We start from the raw sequence: 17457 nt of genomic DNA, 5'->3' as shown, positions 1-17457 counted from the left end.
ACTACTACTACTACTACTACTACTACTACTACTACTACTACTACTACTTCTTTTACACTATACTTGGTGCCTTGCTGGGTCTCTGGTTTTCTCCCTTTAGCTAGATTAGTTTTTTAAGACAAACTATTTGATACCTTGGTTCCCAAGTCAGTGAAATACAAAACAAGCATGACTGAGAAAGCATAACAATGACAAGCTCTGGGTGTTAGTACATGAAGAGTACAAAGAAGCCAAATCTAGGGCTATTATGTGCCATAGGAAGGTGCCTGGATGGGTTAGAAGGTAAGAAGAGGACACCAAAGGCTAATCAATCAATTTCACAGATTTGCCCCATTGATGCTCTTCTTCCACACACCTTCATCCCCTACGTGTTTATTGTATTTCTGGAGGTCCCTGGACTTTGAACATGTTTCAGAAGGAGGTCTTAGAACTAATAGTAAGTCTCTCTTTTATTTCTTACAGCACTTGTACAGGCAGTCATAGCTGGAGATCTAATGAAGGTAAGAAATTCTTCTAAGAACTATAAATCAATACCATCCCTCACCCCAAGCCAGCAGGTTTCTGTCACGAGTGAGACCCATTTGCCATTTGTCTTCTTTGGCTGAACTAGCTTGCATGTTAACCAAAAGGTATGGTCTGCTAAGATCAGAGGTGGGATCAGGGGAGAGAACAGTGGTAGCTCCCACGTTTTTTACTGGGAAGGAAAGTTAAGTAGCCTCCCTAAGGCAATTACTTTGATCAATTAAAATAGATGGAGTGTCTGCAGGAAATACAGTAAGCATCCAGTCTAGTCCCTGATCTCTAAGTATGGATGCTTGAGGGACTGAAATTTCTTTTCAGAGACCATCATGATGTGTTTTTGCAGGCACTGCTCTGACAGCCACTGAAACATAGTTCCCAGAGGGAAGTTAGGTAGTCCAGGCTTATTTCAGCATCATATTTTGCGGGGGCTGGGGTGGTGATGAATCTCTGAAAGACAGGTCTTCCCTTCTGTAGGACTAAAGATGAAACTTGATATTTTTGATACAAGTAAATTTACTTGAGTGTATGGGAGGCTTTTACTTCTAACTTCAAAGCAAAAGATTTTGGGGAGTGGACTCATGAAAAAATGAAAAAAATACCTCTCTCAGGAAAAAAAGGAGATGGGCTGCTAGGGCAGAATGCTGTATATATTATAATACAAGATTGTTTTATCTGTTGTTTCTGCTTAACTGTTTTTCTTTGTTGTAATGGAGGATTCAACCAGGGAGAGGGTGTAGTAGATCCAGAAACTATAGTGATATAAAATGAAAAGGCAGCAATAAAACATTTTTTTAAAAAAGATAGCAGGTCAGTGTTAATCCACATTTTCAGCAATTAGAGATAACGTAAACTTTGAGGATATGGGCCTGCTGAAAGCATAAACTATGCTCCCCCCCACCATTTCCCACTCTATATGAAATGCATCCTGTTTTCTTCTCCTTTCATTATTTACCAGCTGTTATGTCTGGGGGATCAAGTAGATGATATGTGCCATCAGGTAGATAAAGTATGGGGCTTCTCAGGCATGACATTTGTAAGATACAATTATTTGAGTCTAGAGGGAAGAAAAAATAAATGACTAATGGAAAAGGGAAAGAGAAAACATCAGAGGGAGCTATGACCAAAAATTGGATCAAATAAGTGAACATCATCATTGGAATATATCTCCAAATCTACACTGGATATGTTTCATGCCATCTGCATCAGATTGGATCAATTCTCTGAAGTCTTGCATAAGAATTCTATTCCTAGAGGGCCCCCCATCCCTAATAACTAAACAGCCATGCAGAGTTCTCTTTCTTCACTCAGTCCTTTGTCTCTTCCAGTTCTCTCCTTCCATTATTTATAGTCATGAATTTATTTTTCAGGCCTTCTCTCTTTTGCCATCAGTTATCAATGGACATGACCCACTACCCATCATGTGGGCCATAAAAATTTGAATAACTAGAGAGCTGGTTTCAAAGTCAGAAAGATATGGATATATGAGAGTCATAAAGACAGTAGATGAACATAGGATTTGGAGTGAGCAGAACCAGAGTCCAAATCTGGACTTAGACACGTATTAATTGTGTGACCCTGCATAAGTCACTTAACCTCTTTGGACCTCAGTTTCCTCATCTGTAAGTTTTTCTGGGGTGGAGGGGAGAATTGAACTCAGTGTCCTCTAAGGTCTCTTCCAATTTTCAGTCTATGATTCTGTAAATTCTGTCTCTGACACATATCAACTCTGTGACCACAGGCAAGGTCCTTAGCCTTTCAGTTGTTCAGGCTTAAAAAAGACATGTCAGATAGGATACCAATCTTCATTGGTAAGGGGAACCAGAAATTCTCTATAGCTATGAATTTTTAGATCGGGGGCAAATAAGAATGCCATAGAATAAAAATTGGGAAGCATAGTACCCCTTGCACATTTGAAAGGCATAGTGTGCAGAATCTAGCACCATACTTTGTATATAGTAGGAGCTTAATAAGTGTTTGTCTAATCAAATTAAGATTAGAAATAGCCTTTAAAGAATTCTTTCATTGTGTTAAACTAAGGTACAAATGTACTCCTTTTTAAAAGCAGGATGCCATTTTTTTCTTTTTGATTGCTTTTTAAAATTCAATTATATTTTATTTGTAGGTCCACATTTTCTTCTTCCCAACTAATTCCCACCCTCACTGAGAAAAGAAAGGAAAAAAAACATGTTATAAAAACGATAATCAAGAAAAGTAAATTCCTTCACTGGCCACATTAAAAAAAAGTCTCATTCTATACTCGCAGTCCGTCACCTGGTCTGTCAGGAAGTGGCTAGGAAGCTTTTTTTTTTAAAGTAAATTTAGAACCAGCTAAGCACTTAGGTTCTTTGTACGTTTATGCAATCCCAAAATGATTCCTATGAAGTGACCAGTCAGAAATAAGCATTCTACTGCAGAAAGAGGATTCTCATTACCCAGGTTATAATACATTGCTTTCCTATGGCACAAAATCCAAATGGAAAAGGTAAAACTTCAAAATTCCTAGACATTTCTTCTCATTCCATTTTCTCCACGCTTTTGGCTGGACCATCATCACTGTCTTATCAGTCATCAAACAATTTTGCTTTTCTTCTTAATAGTATTTTATTAAAAAAAATAGATTTTTGTTGTTGTTTCATTTGTGTCTGCTCTTTGTGACCCCATCTGTTTTTTGTTTGTTTGTTTTGGGGGTAAAGATACTGAAATGGTTTGCCATTTCCTTCTCCAGCTCATTGTACAAATAGTGTTAAGTGACTTGCCCAGGGTCACACAGCTAGTCTAAGACTGGATTTGAACTCAGGAATATGAGTTTTCCTATTTCCCAGCCCAGTGTGTCACTTGATCACCTAGCTGCTCCATGTATATACATACATATATATGTATATATATATATATATATATAGTTATAGTTAGTTATAGTTATAGTTATAGTGATAGTGACCTTTCTTTGTTTTAGCCAAGGAAGTCTAAGATGAAAGCAAAGGGACAATGGCTTACTTTCCCCTTCACTTTCCTTGTTTTGCTCCCCACTTTCTTGTTTCCTTTATTCTTCAGTGAGCACAAGTTCAGAAGCTGCATCTCTTTCTGTGACTCCAGTATGTATGCTGTCCCTTATAGAATCAGATTAGGCATCTAGGTGTCATAGTGGGTAGAGGTCTGGACTTGGGGTCAAGAAAACCTTAGTAAAAGTCTTCTGTTGGCCAATATCTACACTGACCAATTCCTTTAACCTCTCAGAGGTTAAATGTCAAATGAGGATAATAATAGTAACTCTCTCCTAGGAATGGTTAGGTTAGAGCATGGATTTGTAGTCATGGAGACCTGGGTTAAAATCTCCAATACTTACTAGCAGTGTAACCTTGGCTAAAACACTTAACCTCTGTTTGCCTCAGTCTCTTCACAAAATGGGAATAATAATAGCACCTGTCTTCAGGGGCTGCTATCAGGACCAAAGGAGATAATATCTATTAAAGAGTCCTTTAAACCTTAAAGTGTTACAAAATGTTAGCTATCAGTATTGTGCACACAATTGGACACAAATGGTCATTTCAAACATAGGGTCAAAATGGAACCCACCTTCTTCTATCCCAAACCTGCCACACACTCGTCATCCCTAGCTCTGTTGATGGCAGTTAGATACAAAAGTGGTAGATGCTCTTTGGCTTTTCCCTCCCCCCCACCCCGCTCCATGTTTAATAAGCTGATAAATCCTGTGGATTCTACCTCCACAGCATCTTTTGTATCCATACCTTCATCTCTGCTCATACTGCCACATGCTAATTCAGGAGCTCCTTACTTCTTTCCTAACTATCGGTCTTGTCTCTGCCTCCAGCCTATCCTCTTCTCTCCTCCATCATTTACTTAGCGGTCCAGATAATCTGCCTGAGGCATGTGTGACCAGTCTCCTCCACTCTGGTCAAAAAATCTTCAATGGTTATCTAGAATAAACCCCTTAGGCTGTCATTTAATTGCCTCAACAATCCAGTTCCAACACAGCCTTATTTGCTTTTTCTTCTTTATGCGTTCTGTGTAGTCAGTCAATAAACTTTTATTACATACCTACTATGTGCCAGGCTCTATACTAAGGGTACAGATATAAAAAAAAAGAAAGATAGTCTCTGCCCTCAGGGAGTTTACAATCTAACTAGGGAAGGCAGTACACAAAAGGAAGCTGAAAAGGGGACTCTGGGGAAGGTGCCCCTTTTAGGGCCATAGTGGAGAGGTCAGAGAAGCCCCAAAGTAGAGCAGTCAGATGACAGATGAGATGTACAGGGCTGAGTTGCCTCCTTAAATGGAGCCTTTGGACTTTATGGGCCCCTCTCCAGAGGGGCAGGGAGCGGTGAAGAAGTGGAGACCCGAGGATGATGGGATTTTACAGGTCGATGAGCCAGTTGCTCTCCAATCTCATCTGGCAGCCCTCTATTGCCTCTGTGCATCAGAACAGGTCCAGTTTGTGTCAAAAACAACTGTTGGAATCCTTTACCTTTAGGGACCAGCTCAGGTACCACACGCTTTATAAAGACTGTCCTCAGTTTTCCAAATTGAATACTCTCTCTCTCTCTCCCTCCCTCTCTCTCCCATCCTTAAATATCCCTTTGGTAGCTCTTTCTCCATATCTCTCTCCTCTTTGTACTGTAACACTTTCTATCTTGCATAATTCTTGTTTGCAAACCTGTCATATCCTCTTCCTAAACTATCTTAAAGGCAAAGAAGGTTTCATTTTTTAACCTTTCTATTCCCAGTGCCTAGTACAGTGCCTCACACATAATAAGTAGGTTCTTAAAAAGGTATTCATTGAATTGAAAATAGAAGCATGCTCTTATAGTTTAATCTATCCTTACTTTGGGGAATACATTCCCAATACATGCATCACTATAAAAAAGACTCCCTATAGCTAGGGATAGATAGTACATTCCCCAATAGAATGTAAGCTCCTTGAGGGCAGGGGCTTTTGTTTGTGTTTTATCTTTGTGTCCTCACCTCCAAACATACTGCCTTGCATGTGAAATAAAATGTATTAGATAATCTTGGAACTACATTGTGGAAAAATGCCAAACTTGCCCTACTTTGCATGGCCTGGATATTTACAGGGTGTGTATTTTTTGCATGATAACATAAGAAATATCACCCTGCATTAACCTGAGGGCTTAGCCAGCCTTGTATTCTATTTATTCTGTTTCTAGTAGTGACTTCATAGGGCAGCCAATAGTTGCCTTTTTTTTTTTTTCTGTGAAGTTGAGCTCAGGACTGTGCTACTCTGCCTCCCTAACCTAAAATAGCTTTAACTTCTTTGTACTAACCTGGTATGTATCTGTCATCAATGTATTTTACCCTTATTATCTTCATTATAGATGTATTTGTGTCTGCATCATGTATAGCCTTTCTAGGTAAAAGAATTATATGTGTTTGCTATCTGCTGTGTTAGTCAATTCCTAAAATTCCCTTTTCCAAACTTCAAAGAGGGCTCCCTAATTCTAGTAATTTGCCATTTAATGAATGTAAGTTTGTTTGCCCTTTTTACATTCTTATTTATTAGATTATGTGGGATCACATCCCCACATAGATTTTCATCTTTCTAGATTAATAATTCCCATATAATTTTATTGTATTTTTAAAGTCTATCCTCATACAGAAGCCTTCTGTGGGCTGTACTCTGTTATTTTTCTTGTCTACAGCACCAAAAATAGCATCTTATAGTCTTGGTATTGGTGAACCAGGGACACATAATGATATGTTCATGTTTGCATATGACCTCTCTTTTATCCCATATGTAGTCAATAATAATAATAGCTCACGTTTATCTACCCCTTTAAGTGTTGCAAATGATCTTTTGGGGGAGCGAAGCAGTTGGGGTTAAATCACTTGCAGCTAGAAAGTGTCAGGTGTCTGAGACTGAATTTGAAGTCCTCAGGTCCTCTTGACTCTAGGGCTGGTTCTCTATCCACTATGCCACTTTTTCATACATTATCTTTTTCAATCTTCACAATAGCCCTGCAAGAGAGATACTGTTATTATACTCATTATTATTATATCCCCATTATGCCCTCAGAGCCAACTGAAGCTTGAGAGATATTCAGTCACTTGCCTAGGTTCACACAAACTAGTAAGAGTCTGAGGCAGGGTATGATAGCAGATCTTCTTCATGCCAAATCTTATTGGCCCCAGAAAACAAAACTCTCTTATGTTATCTTGCCTCCAACTAAACACGTTAATATTGGATAACTATTTTTATGAAGGAAATACTGCTGGACTTGGAATTCAGGAGTTAGGAAGACCTGGGTGCAGATCTTGCCACTGTCACAAGTTCTGTGACTATGTGTTGACCTCCCTAAGCATGTTTTCTCTTTGGTAAAATTAAGATGATAGTATCTATAGTCTGTCTGTCACAGGGTTGGGAGAATCAACTAAATGACGTCCACAAAGCACTTTACAAAAATTACAATGCTATATAAATTATTTATACTTCATGCCATATATGGGAATCTGCAGAAAATGAGAAAGTTTAATCTTGGAGCAACAGCTTAGCTATGGAAGTAAACTTAGGCTGTGCCTGTTTCCACTAAGTCCTCTCTCTCCTTTTCCCATCCAGAGGAATATTAAGTGGGGGAAGGGGATAGGTTTATGCAACGTCTACGCCAGTGCATGCGCACGCACACACACACACACACACACACACACACACACACACACACACACACACTGACCCCTTCTGTGGTAGGAAAAAAGAGAGATAAAGAATAAGTGGTTAGTTCCATGCATATCAGTTTACTTTGTCTATGTAATGAATATAATTATCTCAAGAGCCAAATAAGGATGGCTGGGCATTCTGGCTACCTGTTTGAGAAATGAGGTCACTGAAGAATGTGATCTCTATTGTTCGGCTTCTCCTCTGGGTCTTCCAAGGTAGAAAGCATTTGTGGTTTGCCATTCTCACTCTTACCTCTTCTACTGTACCACTGGATGCCTTAGTTTCAAATGCCGCCTGAGTTTCTTTCTGTGTGTCTCTTTTCCAGCTCATCGAATGCTATAAGAATGGAGGCAGTCTACTAATCCAGGGACCGGATCACTGTTCACTCCTTCACTACGCAGCTAAAACTGGGAATGGAGATATTGTGAAATACATCCTTGACCATGGTGAGTAGGCAGAATGCACTAAGAATCACTTATGTGCAGACAGAAGTGGTTCTTACAAAACCGGCTCTGACTCAGGCTACTTTCAGAGGGGGTCTGATTAGTTCTCTATACCTTTTCAATGACCAAATCCATCTTAAGTCTCCTGCTATTTAACATTTATAGGATTCAAAAGCTACCAAATGCTTTTTAGATATTGCCTTCACTGAGTCTTGCATCTCTCTGAAAATGGTATTTCTAAAGATGTTTCTGGACATAAGGTGCCACAAGCTAATGAAGCTTAGCTGTTACTTTCAGCTTTCTATATCTACACACAGTTTATATAGATCACAGAAATCCTCTGAAGGACAGTCATAGGATCAGAGCTTCAGAACTACAAGAGACTTCTAAGGTCCTCTAACCCCAGTTGAGAAATGATGAGTAGCTTGCCAGTATTCACCCAGGTCCTGAGTGGAAAGTCAAGGATTTGTAGCCAAGTTCTCAGTCTCCAAATCCAGCAATATTTCCATTGTACCATATTGGCTTCCAGGTTTACCTCACCCTTTATTCCTAAAGGAAGAGAATGTCTCAGTACAGATTGGCAGAGAAGTGTAGTCAAATTGGAAAATCTCAGAGTTGGAAGGTACATTATGGGTCCTCTACTTCAAATCATACCTGACCAGGGCTGGCTTTTACACTCTATCATGGGAATTCTCTTGAAGACTTCCAATAAAGGAAAACTCCATCAACTCCTGAGACAGCTTATTATAATTTTCAACAGTTCTAATTAAAAGTTTTTTTTTCTTAAATCTCTTCAAACTTTGTCTATGTCATTTCCACTCTGTCTTGTAGTTCTGTCTTCTAGGAACAACCACAATAAATCTAGAACATGACAGCTATTCAAATATTTGAACATAGCTGTGTTTCCCTCTCTTTTGCCCTAGACATATCCTCCTTTCTTTACCTGTGCAATTTATGTATTTTAACACTTCTTTTCAAATTCTAAATGTAAATTCTAAAAAGTTCTTTTAAAATATTATCTTGTTCCATCTGGCTCATCATTCTTGCCTTCAAAAGCTAGGATATTTGAGATTTTTATTCTATATCTGTTGCCTCTACCTTTCAAATTCATGTTATCTGACAATGTTTTAAGTATGCTATCAGTTCTTTTATTTAAGTAATTGATAAAAGCGTTAAGCAGAAAAATGGTCAAGGGTAGAACCTTATAAGTTTTTCATAGGGACCTGTCTCATGTCTCACATTAATTCACTAATCTCTAGTATTTGGGTATGAACATTTACTTGGTTCTGAATCTAAGTAATTGTACCATTATCTAGCTCCCTTCCCTTCATCTCTCTCTTAAGTAAGAAACTGTCTTAAACCCCTTGCTGAAATCAAGGTATATCATGACATTCCTCCTGAATATTTCAGTCTAGTGACTTTGTCACATCAAAGTAAATGAGGTTAGTCTGGCATGAGCCTTAGCTTGTCTTTAGTAATCTCATATTGGCTTGCATTCATTGATCTCTCCTTCTCTTTATAAGTGTTCATGATATCTTTGATAATTTATTCTAATATTTTGTCAAGAATCAGAGTTAAACTTTCTGGATCTCAAGTTTGAGGAATCTACCTTCTTTCTCTTTTTGAAAATGAAGACTGTATTTGCATCTCTATAGTCCTACAGAACCATTCATCATGATCTTTGGAGATAATTACAATTGAGCAATCCAATTCATTGGCTCTTTGCAGATCCTTGGATACCATTCATCAGAGATTGGTGACTGGGGCTCATTTAGGGCAGCTAAGTACTGTCTTACTATCTCCTATTAACCATTTGGGTTCTGTCCTTCTGAGTTTGAAGACTATCTCACTTGATAGAGAAATCACAAAGTTTTTCCTGCCTTTTGCCAACGTTTGTTATCATTGCACCGTTTGTTGTCCCAAGCAGCGATTTTTTCCTTTATTGCATTCATCTTACCCTCACATAGCTTAAAAACACTGGCCTACCATAAATTCATCTTAGCTTTTCTGTTGTTGTTGCTATTTTTTCTTTTTTTGCTCTGGATGCTGTTCTTACAGGTCTTTGCCACACTTTGATATTTAGCAATTATTTGCCCTTGCTTTCTATCTTCTGTACATATCTTTTTATAGTCTGTAGTAAGGGAGTTCTCTGTACAGCCATATTGTTCTCTTTAGACAGTTCTTCATTTCTTCCTCATATGAATCCTTTGTGTTTGTATTATAAGAATTTTGTGCTTAAGAATACCTTATCCTTCTTCTCCTGGGGAACTAGGATATGACCTATGCTTCTTTTGATATCTTGTCTATGTCCTATGCCTCATAGTTTTTTTTGTTTTTTGCTTTTTGTAGGGCAATTGGGGTTAAGTGACTTGCCCAAGGTCACACAGCTAGTAAGTGTTAAGTGTCTGAGGTCGTATTTGAACTCAGTTCCTCCTGACTCCAGGTCCAGTGCTCTATTCACTGTACTACCTAGCTGCCCCTGTGCCTAATAGTCTTGCTTAGATATTAGACTGTGCTTGAAATTCACCTCTTTACCTATCACAGCCTCTGAGACAGAACTGATTCCAGTTATTTGTACTTCTGCATCACATTTTTTCTTATTGGTTGGAATCAGATTGAAAAAGATAGCTCCCTTCACTAGCTCTTTCATCTTCTTAAAGGTGAAATTACCATTGAAGGAAGTCAATAATTCTTCCCTTGCTTTGCTTTTATCATAGGGAGATTGTTCAAACAGTTGAAATCCTCAATCATTATTATATCGTGTCTTCTTGCCATTTTTTATAACCTACTTCTCAAATTCATTGTGAAGGAAGCTCCTTCTTGCCTAGTCAGTCTTTAAAATATTCTCATCACGATATTCTGTTTCTCTTTGTATTGATCCTTACCCAAATGTTTTCCACTCTATTTGTTTTCTCTAGTTTTGTCTTCACCACCAAATTTACCTAATCTGTTCCTTTCAGCTATGATACACATTTCACATATTCTAGTCTTTTGTCATCTTCCACCAGATTTCAGTAATATTTGTGACACTTAATCTACTTCCTTTACTTTTTCTAGCCAGACCCCCTAGACCCCCAGGCTCTGTTCCCTGACAATCTTTGTGCCATGTGGTTGGCATGTCTCTTTCCTCTCCATAGTCTGCTACTTTACATTTCTAGTTCTGGGAACAATAATCAAATCAACACTACTATTACTGGATAGAATGGTTCGATCACTTACGCTGTGACTCCATTCACTACCTTTATGACTTCCTTTACCACCACTCCCATTTATGTGGTGTTTTTCCTTATTAGAACAAGGTCGTTCAAGACAGGACCCTCTTATTTTATCTATATTTATTCTCATAACTCAGCACAGTGCTAGGTATATAGTAAGTACTTAATAAATGCACCTAATCATTCGCATTAAGATCTCTAGCTCACTATGACTAAGTTGTATATTTCTGTGCATTCATATAAATCTGAGACTATGAGTGTTTTTACTGCCCTTCTTTTGGATTTCAACTCCTAAGGATGCCTAGGCCCTTCCACTGCTTTTTTTCTTCCTATAGTGCACTTACTCTCATTCTTACATTTAGATAGTTTTTCTCCCTTCTCCCTCCATTTTTCTCAACCACATTCACAACAACAGAAAACTATGCTTTTACCAGTTCTCATTTAATGTACTTCATCCCTGGCCTGTCATTACTATATCTTAAATTACTGTTCAGAAATACAAATCCCATTCTCTGGCACCATCTTGTCAATTGGCTATTGACTTCCCAAATGCTACTTCATTCTCTAAATTCCCTATCTTCAAATGACACCAGTTATGAAAATATTTCCTGCTCCTCCAAGATCTTCAGTTGCCCATATAGGACTTCATATTCCCTACATGACTTCAATACTTAAATGGAGTCATGTTTTCATCAATTTAGGTACTCTCTTAAAATGTACAAATTGCAACCCATTCATTTCTTTCCATTCTAGGCAATTCTTGTTGCTGCCTTTCCACAAGTCTTCCATAGAAGGCTTCCCTATGAGCTAGAAGCTTTCCTCTAGGTTTATAAACATTTAGTATGTATTAGCAAAGCTCTTGGTTTGTCTGCCTGTTACAGTAACTGGCATGCATTTTCTTCCTGTCATACATATTTCCCTGGATGATGGCCTACAATCTTCTTTTTCAAATGTCAACAAGGGTAGCATGCTACAGTCTATTTATATCACAGGTAACTCTCCATTTCCCTCTGAATCATAAGAATTTTTATTTCTTCAGAGATTGAAATATTCTATTATTCACAACCATTTAGCATTACCAAGAGAATATTGCTGCTATAAAGAAATGCTTAATAAATAAAAAAAGTTTTGTGTCAGGTGGTAGTTTGTTGAAAATGCTTTGCAATTTTCCAAGTGTGCGCTAGCGCACTTTCTTAATCCTGTTAATTCTAGACCCACCTCATTGTCCCCTGGCAGTGGATGTCCAAAATACATGTACTACTAGTTCAATGAAAGCCCCATTCAGATTCATGTTATAGTCTGGAAAACAGGTCTTATTCATCTGGGATCACTCCCACTTCTTTGTGTAGTATGTAATATGTCAGGCACACATATTCTGGCATTGCAGTTTTTTTTCACTTAAAATATTGGCATGATTAAAACCCATTTTTTAATTTTTTCATGTTTCCCACAAACCATAGTGATGTCTGCAGCTAAGAAGTGGGGGTGAAATGTACCGATAAAGGTCTTTCTGCTAAATCCAGAGATTTAGGAAGAGGCAGAGAGACAGAGGCAGAAACAGATAGAAACAGACAGAGTTGAAATACTTTAAATATATTGTATATTTTAATCTAGGTTGGTGAACCCAGTTAGTGTGAGCATAGAATTAATGAGGACAAAATCTTGATTCCCATATGACACAATTAGCTCCACACCAAGAAAAACACTGTTCCCATGGCTATCTACTACACTCTCAGCTCCAACCAGCTGTCTCATTAATGTTAGTCCCATTGATTACAAGGGGACTTGATAGAATGTGAAGGATACAGCATGATTCATCACCACTATTCAAGCAATCCAACTTGATATATCCTATTGACCAAAGATAATTAATAAAAAGTGAAATGCAACCTTTGTTGGTTTCAGATCTACATCCTGCTGAGTTGGCACATAATACCAGTTTCACCTTTAATGTCATTTCTACTCTGTCATTTTGTTCATGGAGCTGGATGTGATACAATCTGAATTGTACAGATTCACTACCACTTAATGCAAGTGCAGTTACCTTGACTCTTCCCCTTCTGTTTGGGTGCCTCTCTGTAGTCTGTGGTGTAAAGTTCATGTCGCTAGTGGCTTGGGCTCTCCTCCCTCCCATTCCAAGTAAATTATTTTCCCCTTTGGGGAGGGTACAAATTACCTAGAACAAAATTTTCTCTTTACACAGCAGGCACTCCATAAATGCCATCTATGATGAAAATAGCTCTTGCTTTATATATTGGATTGTGGACAAAAGCTATCCAGTTTTAAGTCAAGCAACAAAAATGGCCTCTCTATTAAATAGCAGTCAATGAGACTATAAAATATGATAGATATTGAAGGAATAATGACCAGAGCTATCCTTGGACTTGAGAAGAATTTCTTTTGCTGTTTTTTCAATCATACAACAGAAAAAAAAATAAGGGACCACCCTTATTTAATGTACATAGATCCTGAATCATATGCTGACACTAACATTGTGACCTAAGATAAATCATTTAAGCACTTAGGTCCACAGGCTACTCTCTAAGACTAAAGTTTCAGAGGTCATGCCAATATGAAGGTAAGTTCCACACTGATAGCTTGCCAAAATGATGAGATTACTGAGTCACATTCCATATACCCTCAAAAATGACACTCAGAAATTGCCATCACATATGTGAATTTAATCTCATTTAATTGAAATATGACTTGAAATTTGGAATAGAATCAAACTGAAAAAAAATAATTCAGTGTTTTGCCTAATGAACCCTGGGAAGAAGAAATAGAAAGAAAGGAAGAAAAAGAAAGAGGAAAGAAAGAGAGAGACAGAGACAGAGAAAGAGAAAATGGCATAACTGGTACATTGGATTTAGAGTTAGAAGACATATTTGAATCTCCACTGTGCTAATTAATGCCTAGACTTTAAGTTTCTTGGACAAATCACTTAAAAACTCTATGAGATTCAGTCTCCCCTATATGTAAAATTAAGGGGTTGGAATAATGGCCTGCAAAGTCCCTTTGAACCCTAAATTTATATTTTTAAGAATCTAGACAGTGAACTCTGAATCTTGTGAAGGTTTTTGATTTGGCTCAAGTCACCATTGTGGCTTAATACGGTCTGTAGCCAAAGTACATGATGAGACTGTCTGACTTTTTGCAAAGACACCATTGATTATAGTAATATTAAGAACTCAACAGGACCCTTTAGCAGAATGAATAAGTGACATGGCATGTGGTTCTAACATCAGCTGCTTTTCTTGCCTTTTCCATCATTACCACCCCAAGCCTGCTTGTCTCTCCCACCCCTCAGTTGTGGCATTTGTGGTTGGGGATTGCAGGCCTAATCACGACTTCAGCTCACTAAAATACTACCCCATTTCCAAAAGGCAGAAATGAGAGATTAGTAACTCTCCCAGACCTAGTAATCAGTGATTAATTTCTCTTCCAAGGGTTCTTTTAAAAACCAGACTTTTGAGCAATGAGGCAAAGGGAGGGGGGCTCTGCACGGATTCCAGCTTGAAGGATGTAGTACATTGTAGAGAAGTCTATGAAATGTTGAATCTTTTTCTCCCTTCATCTTCTCCCCGACCTCTCTCATAGCCACAACCTGCTGCTTTCCTTTATGAAAAACTCAAGTTTGGGTATTTGGAGAACTGAAAAAGGAATCAAGGGACAAGGAGAGTTAACAATTCCTCACAGACAGTGGTGAGAGACATTAAGGATGGAGAGTCATTCCAGCTGAGTTTACCCCCAGTGGTTCCTGCTTTTCAGCTCCTTTCAACCATATTTTCCACCCCACCCCCCTTTCCTCCTCCCCTGTTTGGCCCCTCTGAGAGACTTTTGTCTTGTTTTATTCTTTTACCTCCCCACACATTTTGTTCTTTTGTTTTTGTTCCCCCCCCTCCTGCCCCCCTGCAGTTTTCCCTGATAGAAATCTCCCTCATGCATTTCCTTTTGGATTTCTATGGGGCTATTCTGTCATCTTGTGCTGCCTTCAGTCTCTTTTTTCTTTCCCTGCCTCTTGTCCCCAAGAGAAACGGCCACCTTCCCGCTGGGACAGGATGACAGTGCTGTGAGCGTTCCCAGTGCCAGCTTTCCCCACATCTGTGCAGCTTTTGTCCCATGGCAGAGGGGGATTTGGAATGGTCGGCTGGCAGCGTCAGGGAGACTAATGGAAAATGAGGGCCAAAGAGGAGAAGGGGGTGGGAAGGTGGGAGGGAAGGCAAAGGGGATTTGGAGGAGTTGGTATGAGACACAGGAGAAAAACACAGAATTAAAGGGTGTGCACTACAAAGACTCCAAAGGTTCCGGTTTCTCTCTTAGGAATCCAGCCGTCCAGTGAATGCCCTCATATAGGGCCTGTGTAATTACTACTAGATGGTTAGGATATTTAACAAGAAAAATTGATGTTTACAATAATGCGCTAAACTGTGCTGTCTTTGTAGCAGAGGAAGATTTTCTAGGAAGTCTTGCTTTTTTCTCTAATAGTTTCTTACCTGGATGCCAGTCTATTTTTAACCCACTAGACCTCAATCTCATTACCTTACTTCATGGTCTCACTTTCTATAGATCAGTGTCTTCTGACCTCACATTTCTGATATGAACTCTTAAAAAGAGCTTGATCTGATCCATGTAACAAGTGGACTGAAGTATAGGATCTCAGAGTGGGAAACAACCTCAGTCTAACCCCTTCCTGAGCAGTAGTCTCTCTGATAGCTTCTATAACAAAGATTCTTTCAGGCCCCAAAATGAGAACCACCAGTGGCAGGGAACTCATTACATCTTAGAGTGGTCCATTAGTGACAGGGAGTCCATTACATCCGAGAGTGGTCCACCAGTGACAGGGGAACCCATTACATCCTAGAGTGGTCCATCCCATTTTTGTAAAACCCTAATTGATGGGAAGTATTTCTTTATATTAGGCTCTCACCTGCCTCTCAGAAACTATGAACCATTGGTATTAATTTTACACTTTTTGGCCAGGCAAAAACAAGTCTATTCTTTCTGCCAAATGACAGCTCATCACGTACTTGAAGCCTGCTAACTTATTCCTCAAAGGTCTTATGGAGGGGTGGGGAACCTGTGTCCTCAAGGTCATTTGTGGCCTTCTGGGTCCTCAAACCAAGGTTTTGGCTAAGCCTATTTCTCTCCCAGCTCCGATTATTGGATTTCTGCCCCTCTCTCTTGATGATCTCTGCCTTCTCTTGCATATTTCTGCAGATAGGGCCAGTTTTAAGTGAAAGTACATGTTATCTAGAATATTGATTGTATGTTATGTGCCGCCCTTTAACTGGATCCAAACTTCATAGAACAAATCTCGTTAATAAAAGGATTTGTTCTGTAAACTTGAACTCAGTCAAAAGGCTGCATCCAAGGACTCTAAGCCAAACATTCTTTCTTCCTTCACCTAAAGCGTCTGTGATCTAGTTTAGAATCCCCTCCCCCTCCTGGTCATTGTCCTTTGAGATCTTGAGTGGTGTGATGTAGTAGACTGATTAGAGAGCAAAAATTGGAGTCAAGAAGTCCCGTGTTCAAACTCTGCCTCAGACACTACCAATGAGATACTGTATAAGTCACTTAACTTCTGTGATTCAGTTTCCTCATGTATAAAATCGGAGATTTTGACTCTGTGGCTTTTAAGACCCCATTCTAGATGTAAAAATATGTTCCCTAAAGCAACTCAGTTTTGTCAGTATTGAAATATGGTTCTCAGAAGTGACCCCAGTACTCCAGGTATGGTTTTATCAAATTAAGTACAGTAGGCTGTCACCATACTCCTTCTAAAGACAATGTTCCTATTAATATAGTCTAAGATTGTGTGCCATCTTCTGTCATTGGCTCAAATGAGTTTTCTGACCTCTTAAGCCCTGGCTCTTTTTGAAATAAACTGCTTCTTAGCCACTTTTCTCAGACTTGTATAGTTAGTTTTTTGAAATACAAATGGAGGACTACCACTTAATCTTATTTGTTTTGACCCATCATTCTATCCTATAGAGATTCAAATGGATTTTTAAAACCAGATTGCCTTCATGCAATTCAATTTAATTTGATATGCATTTATTAATTTCCTATAATGTACATGGTACTGGGAATACACAAACAAAAATGAGGTGGTCATTCATTTATTCATCAAATATTTATTAAACTCTAAATGTAGACAAAGAGCTCAGTTGAGCACTGTGGAGGATTTAATGTAAAGGAGTTTATCCCTGACCTCTGGGATCTCACAATTTAGTAGAGGAGCTAAAATATTCACTTCCCAGACATCTGTATGTCATGTTACCTCCACTCTGGTCATCATCTTCATGTATGCCAATTGGAATCAGACTCTGCCAGGTACGTTTTCACCTTACCAGGCCTCCACCTGACTTCCAAAATCTCCATATCACACTGTCTTCCTCACCTGCTTTTCCAGATTCCTTTTAGGTATATTTTTTCCTCATTAGTGTATAATCTCTCTGAGGGCAGGAATCATGCTTGCTTGTAAGTGTATCCCCAGAACTTAGCATCATTCCTGACATACAATAAACAACTTACTAAATGCTCTGTCTCTCTCTCTCTCTCTCTCTCTCTCTCTCTCTCTCTCTCTCTCTCT

At 38.8% G+C, this 17457-nt stretch overlaps 1 protein-coding gene across 3 annotated transcripts in view; it reads left to right on the top strand.

Moving 5' to 3' along the window:
• DGKI (diacylglycerol kinase iota) overlaps positions 1-17457 on the top strand; it is a 586838-nt gene that overhangs the window by 553040 nt on the left and 16341 nt on the right. For all 3 annotated transcript variants that reach the window (XM_069087305.1, XM_069087306.1, XM_069087304.1), the window contains 2 exons: positions 463-500; positions 7533-7653. In XM_069087305.1, coding sequence (XP_068943406.1) covers positions 463-500; positions 7533-7653 — 159 coding nt within the window. The remainder of the gene's footprint in view (positions 1-462; positions 501-7532; positions 7654-17457) is intronic.

The sequence above is a fragment of the Petaurus breviceps genome, unplaced genomic scaffold (assembly GCF_028583685.1).
Source record: "Petaurus breviceps papuanus isolate PSGF00001 unplaced genomic scaffold, PetGlider_PUasm1.0 181, whole genome shotgun sequence".
NCBI classification, from domain to species: domain Eukaryota; kingdom Metazoa; phylum Chordata; class Mammalia; order Diprotodontia; family Petauridae; genus Petaurus; species Petaurus breviceps.
Note: the sequence above shows the minus strand (reverse complement) of the source record. Positions and strands in the feature narration are given on the sequence as shown.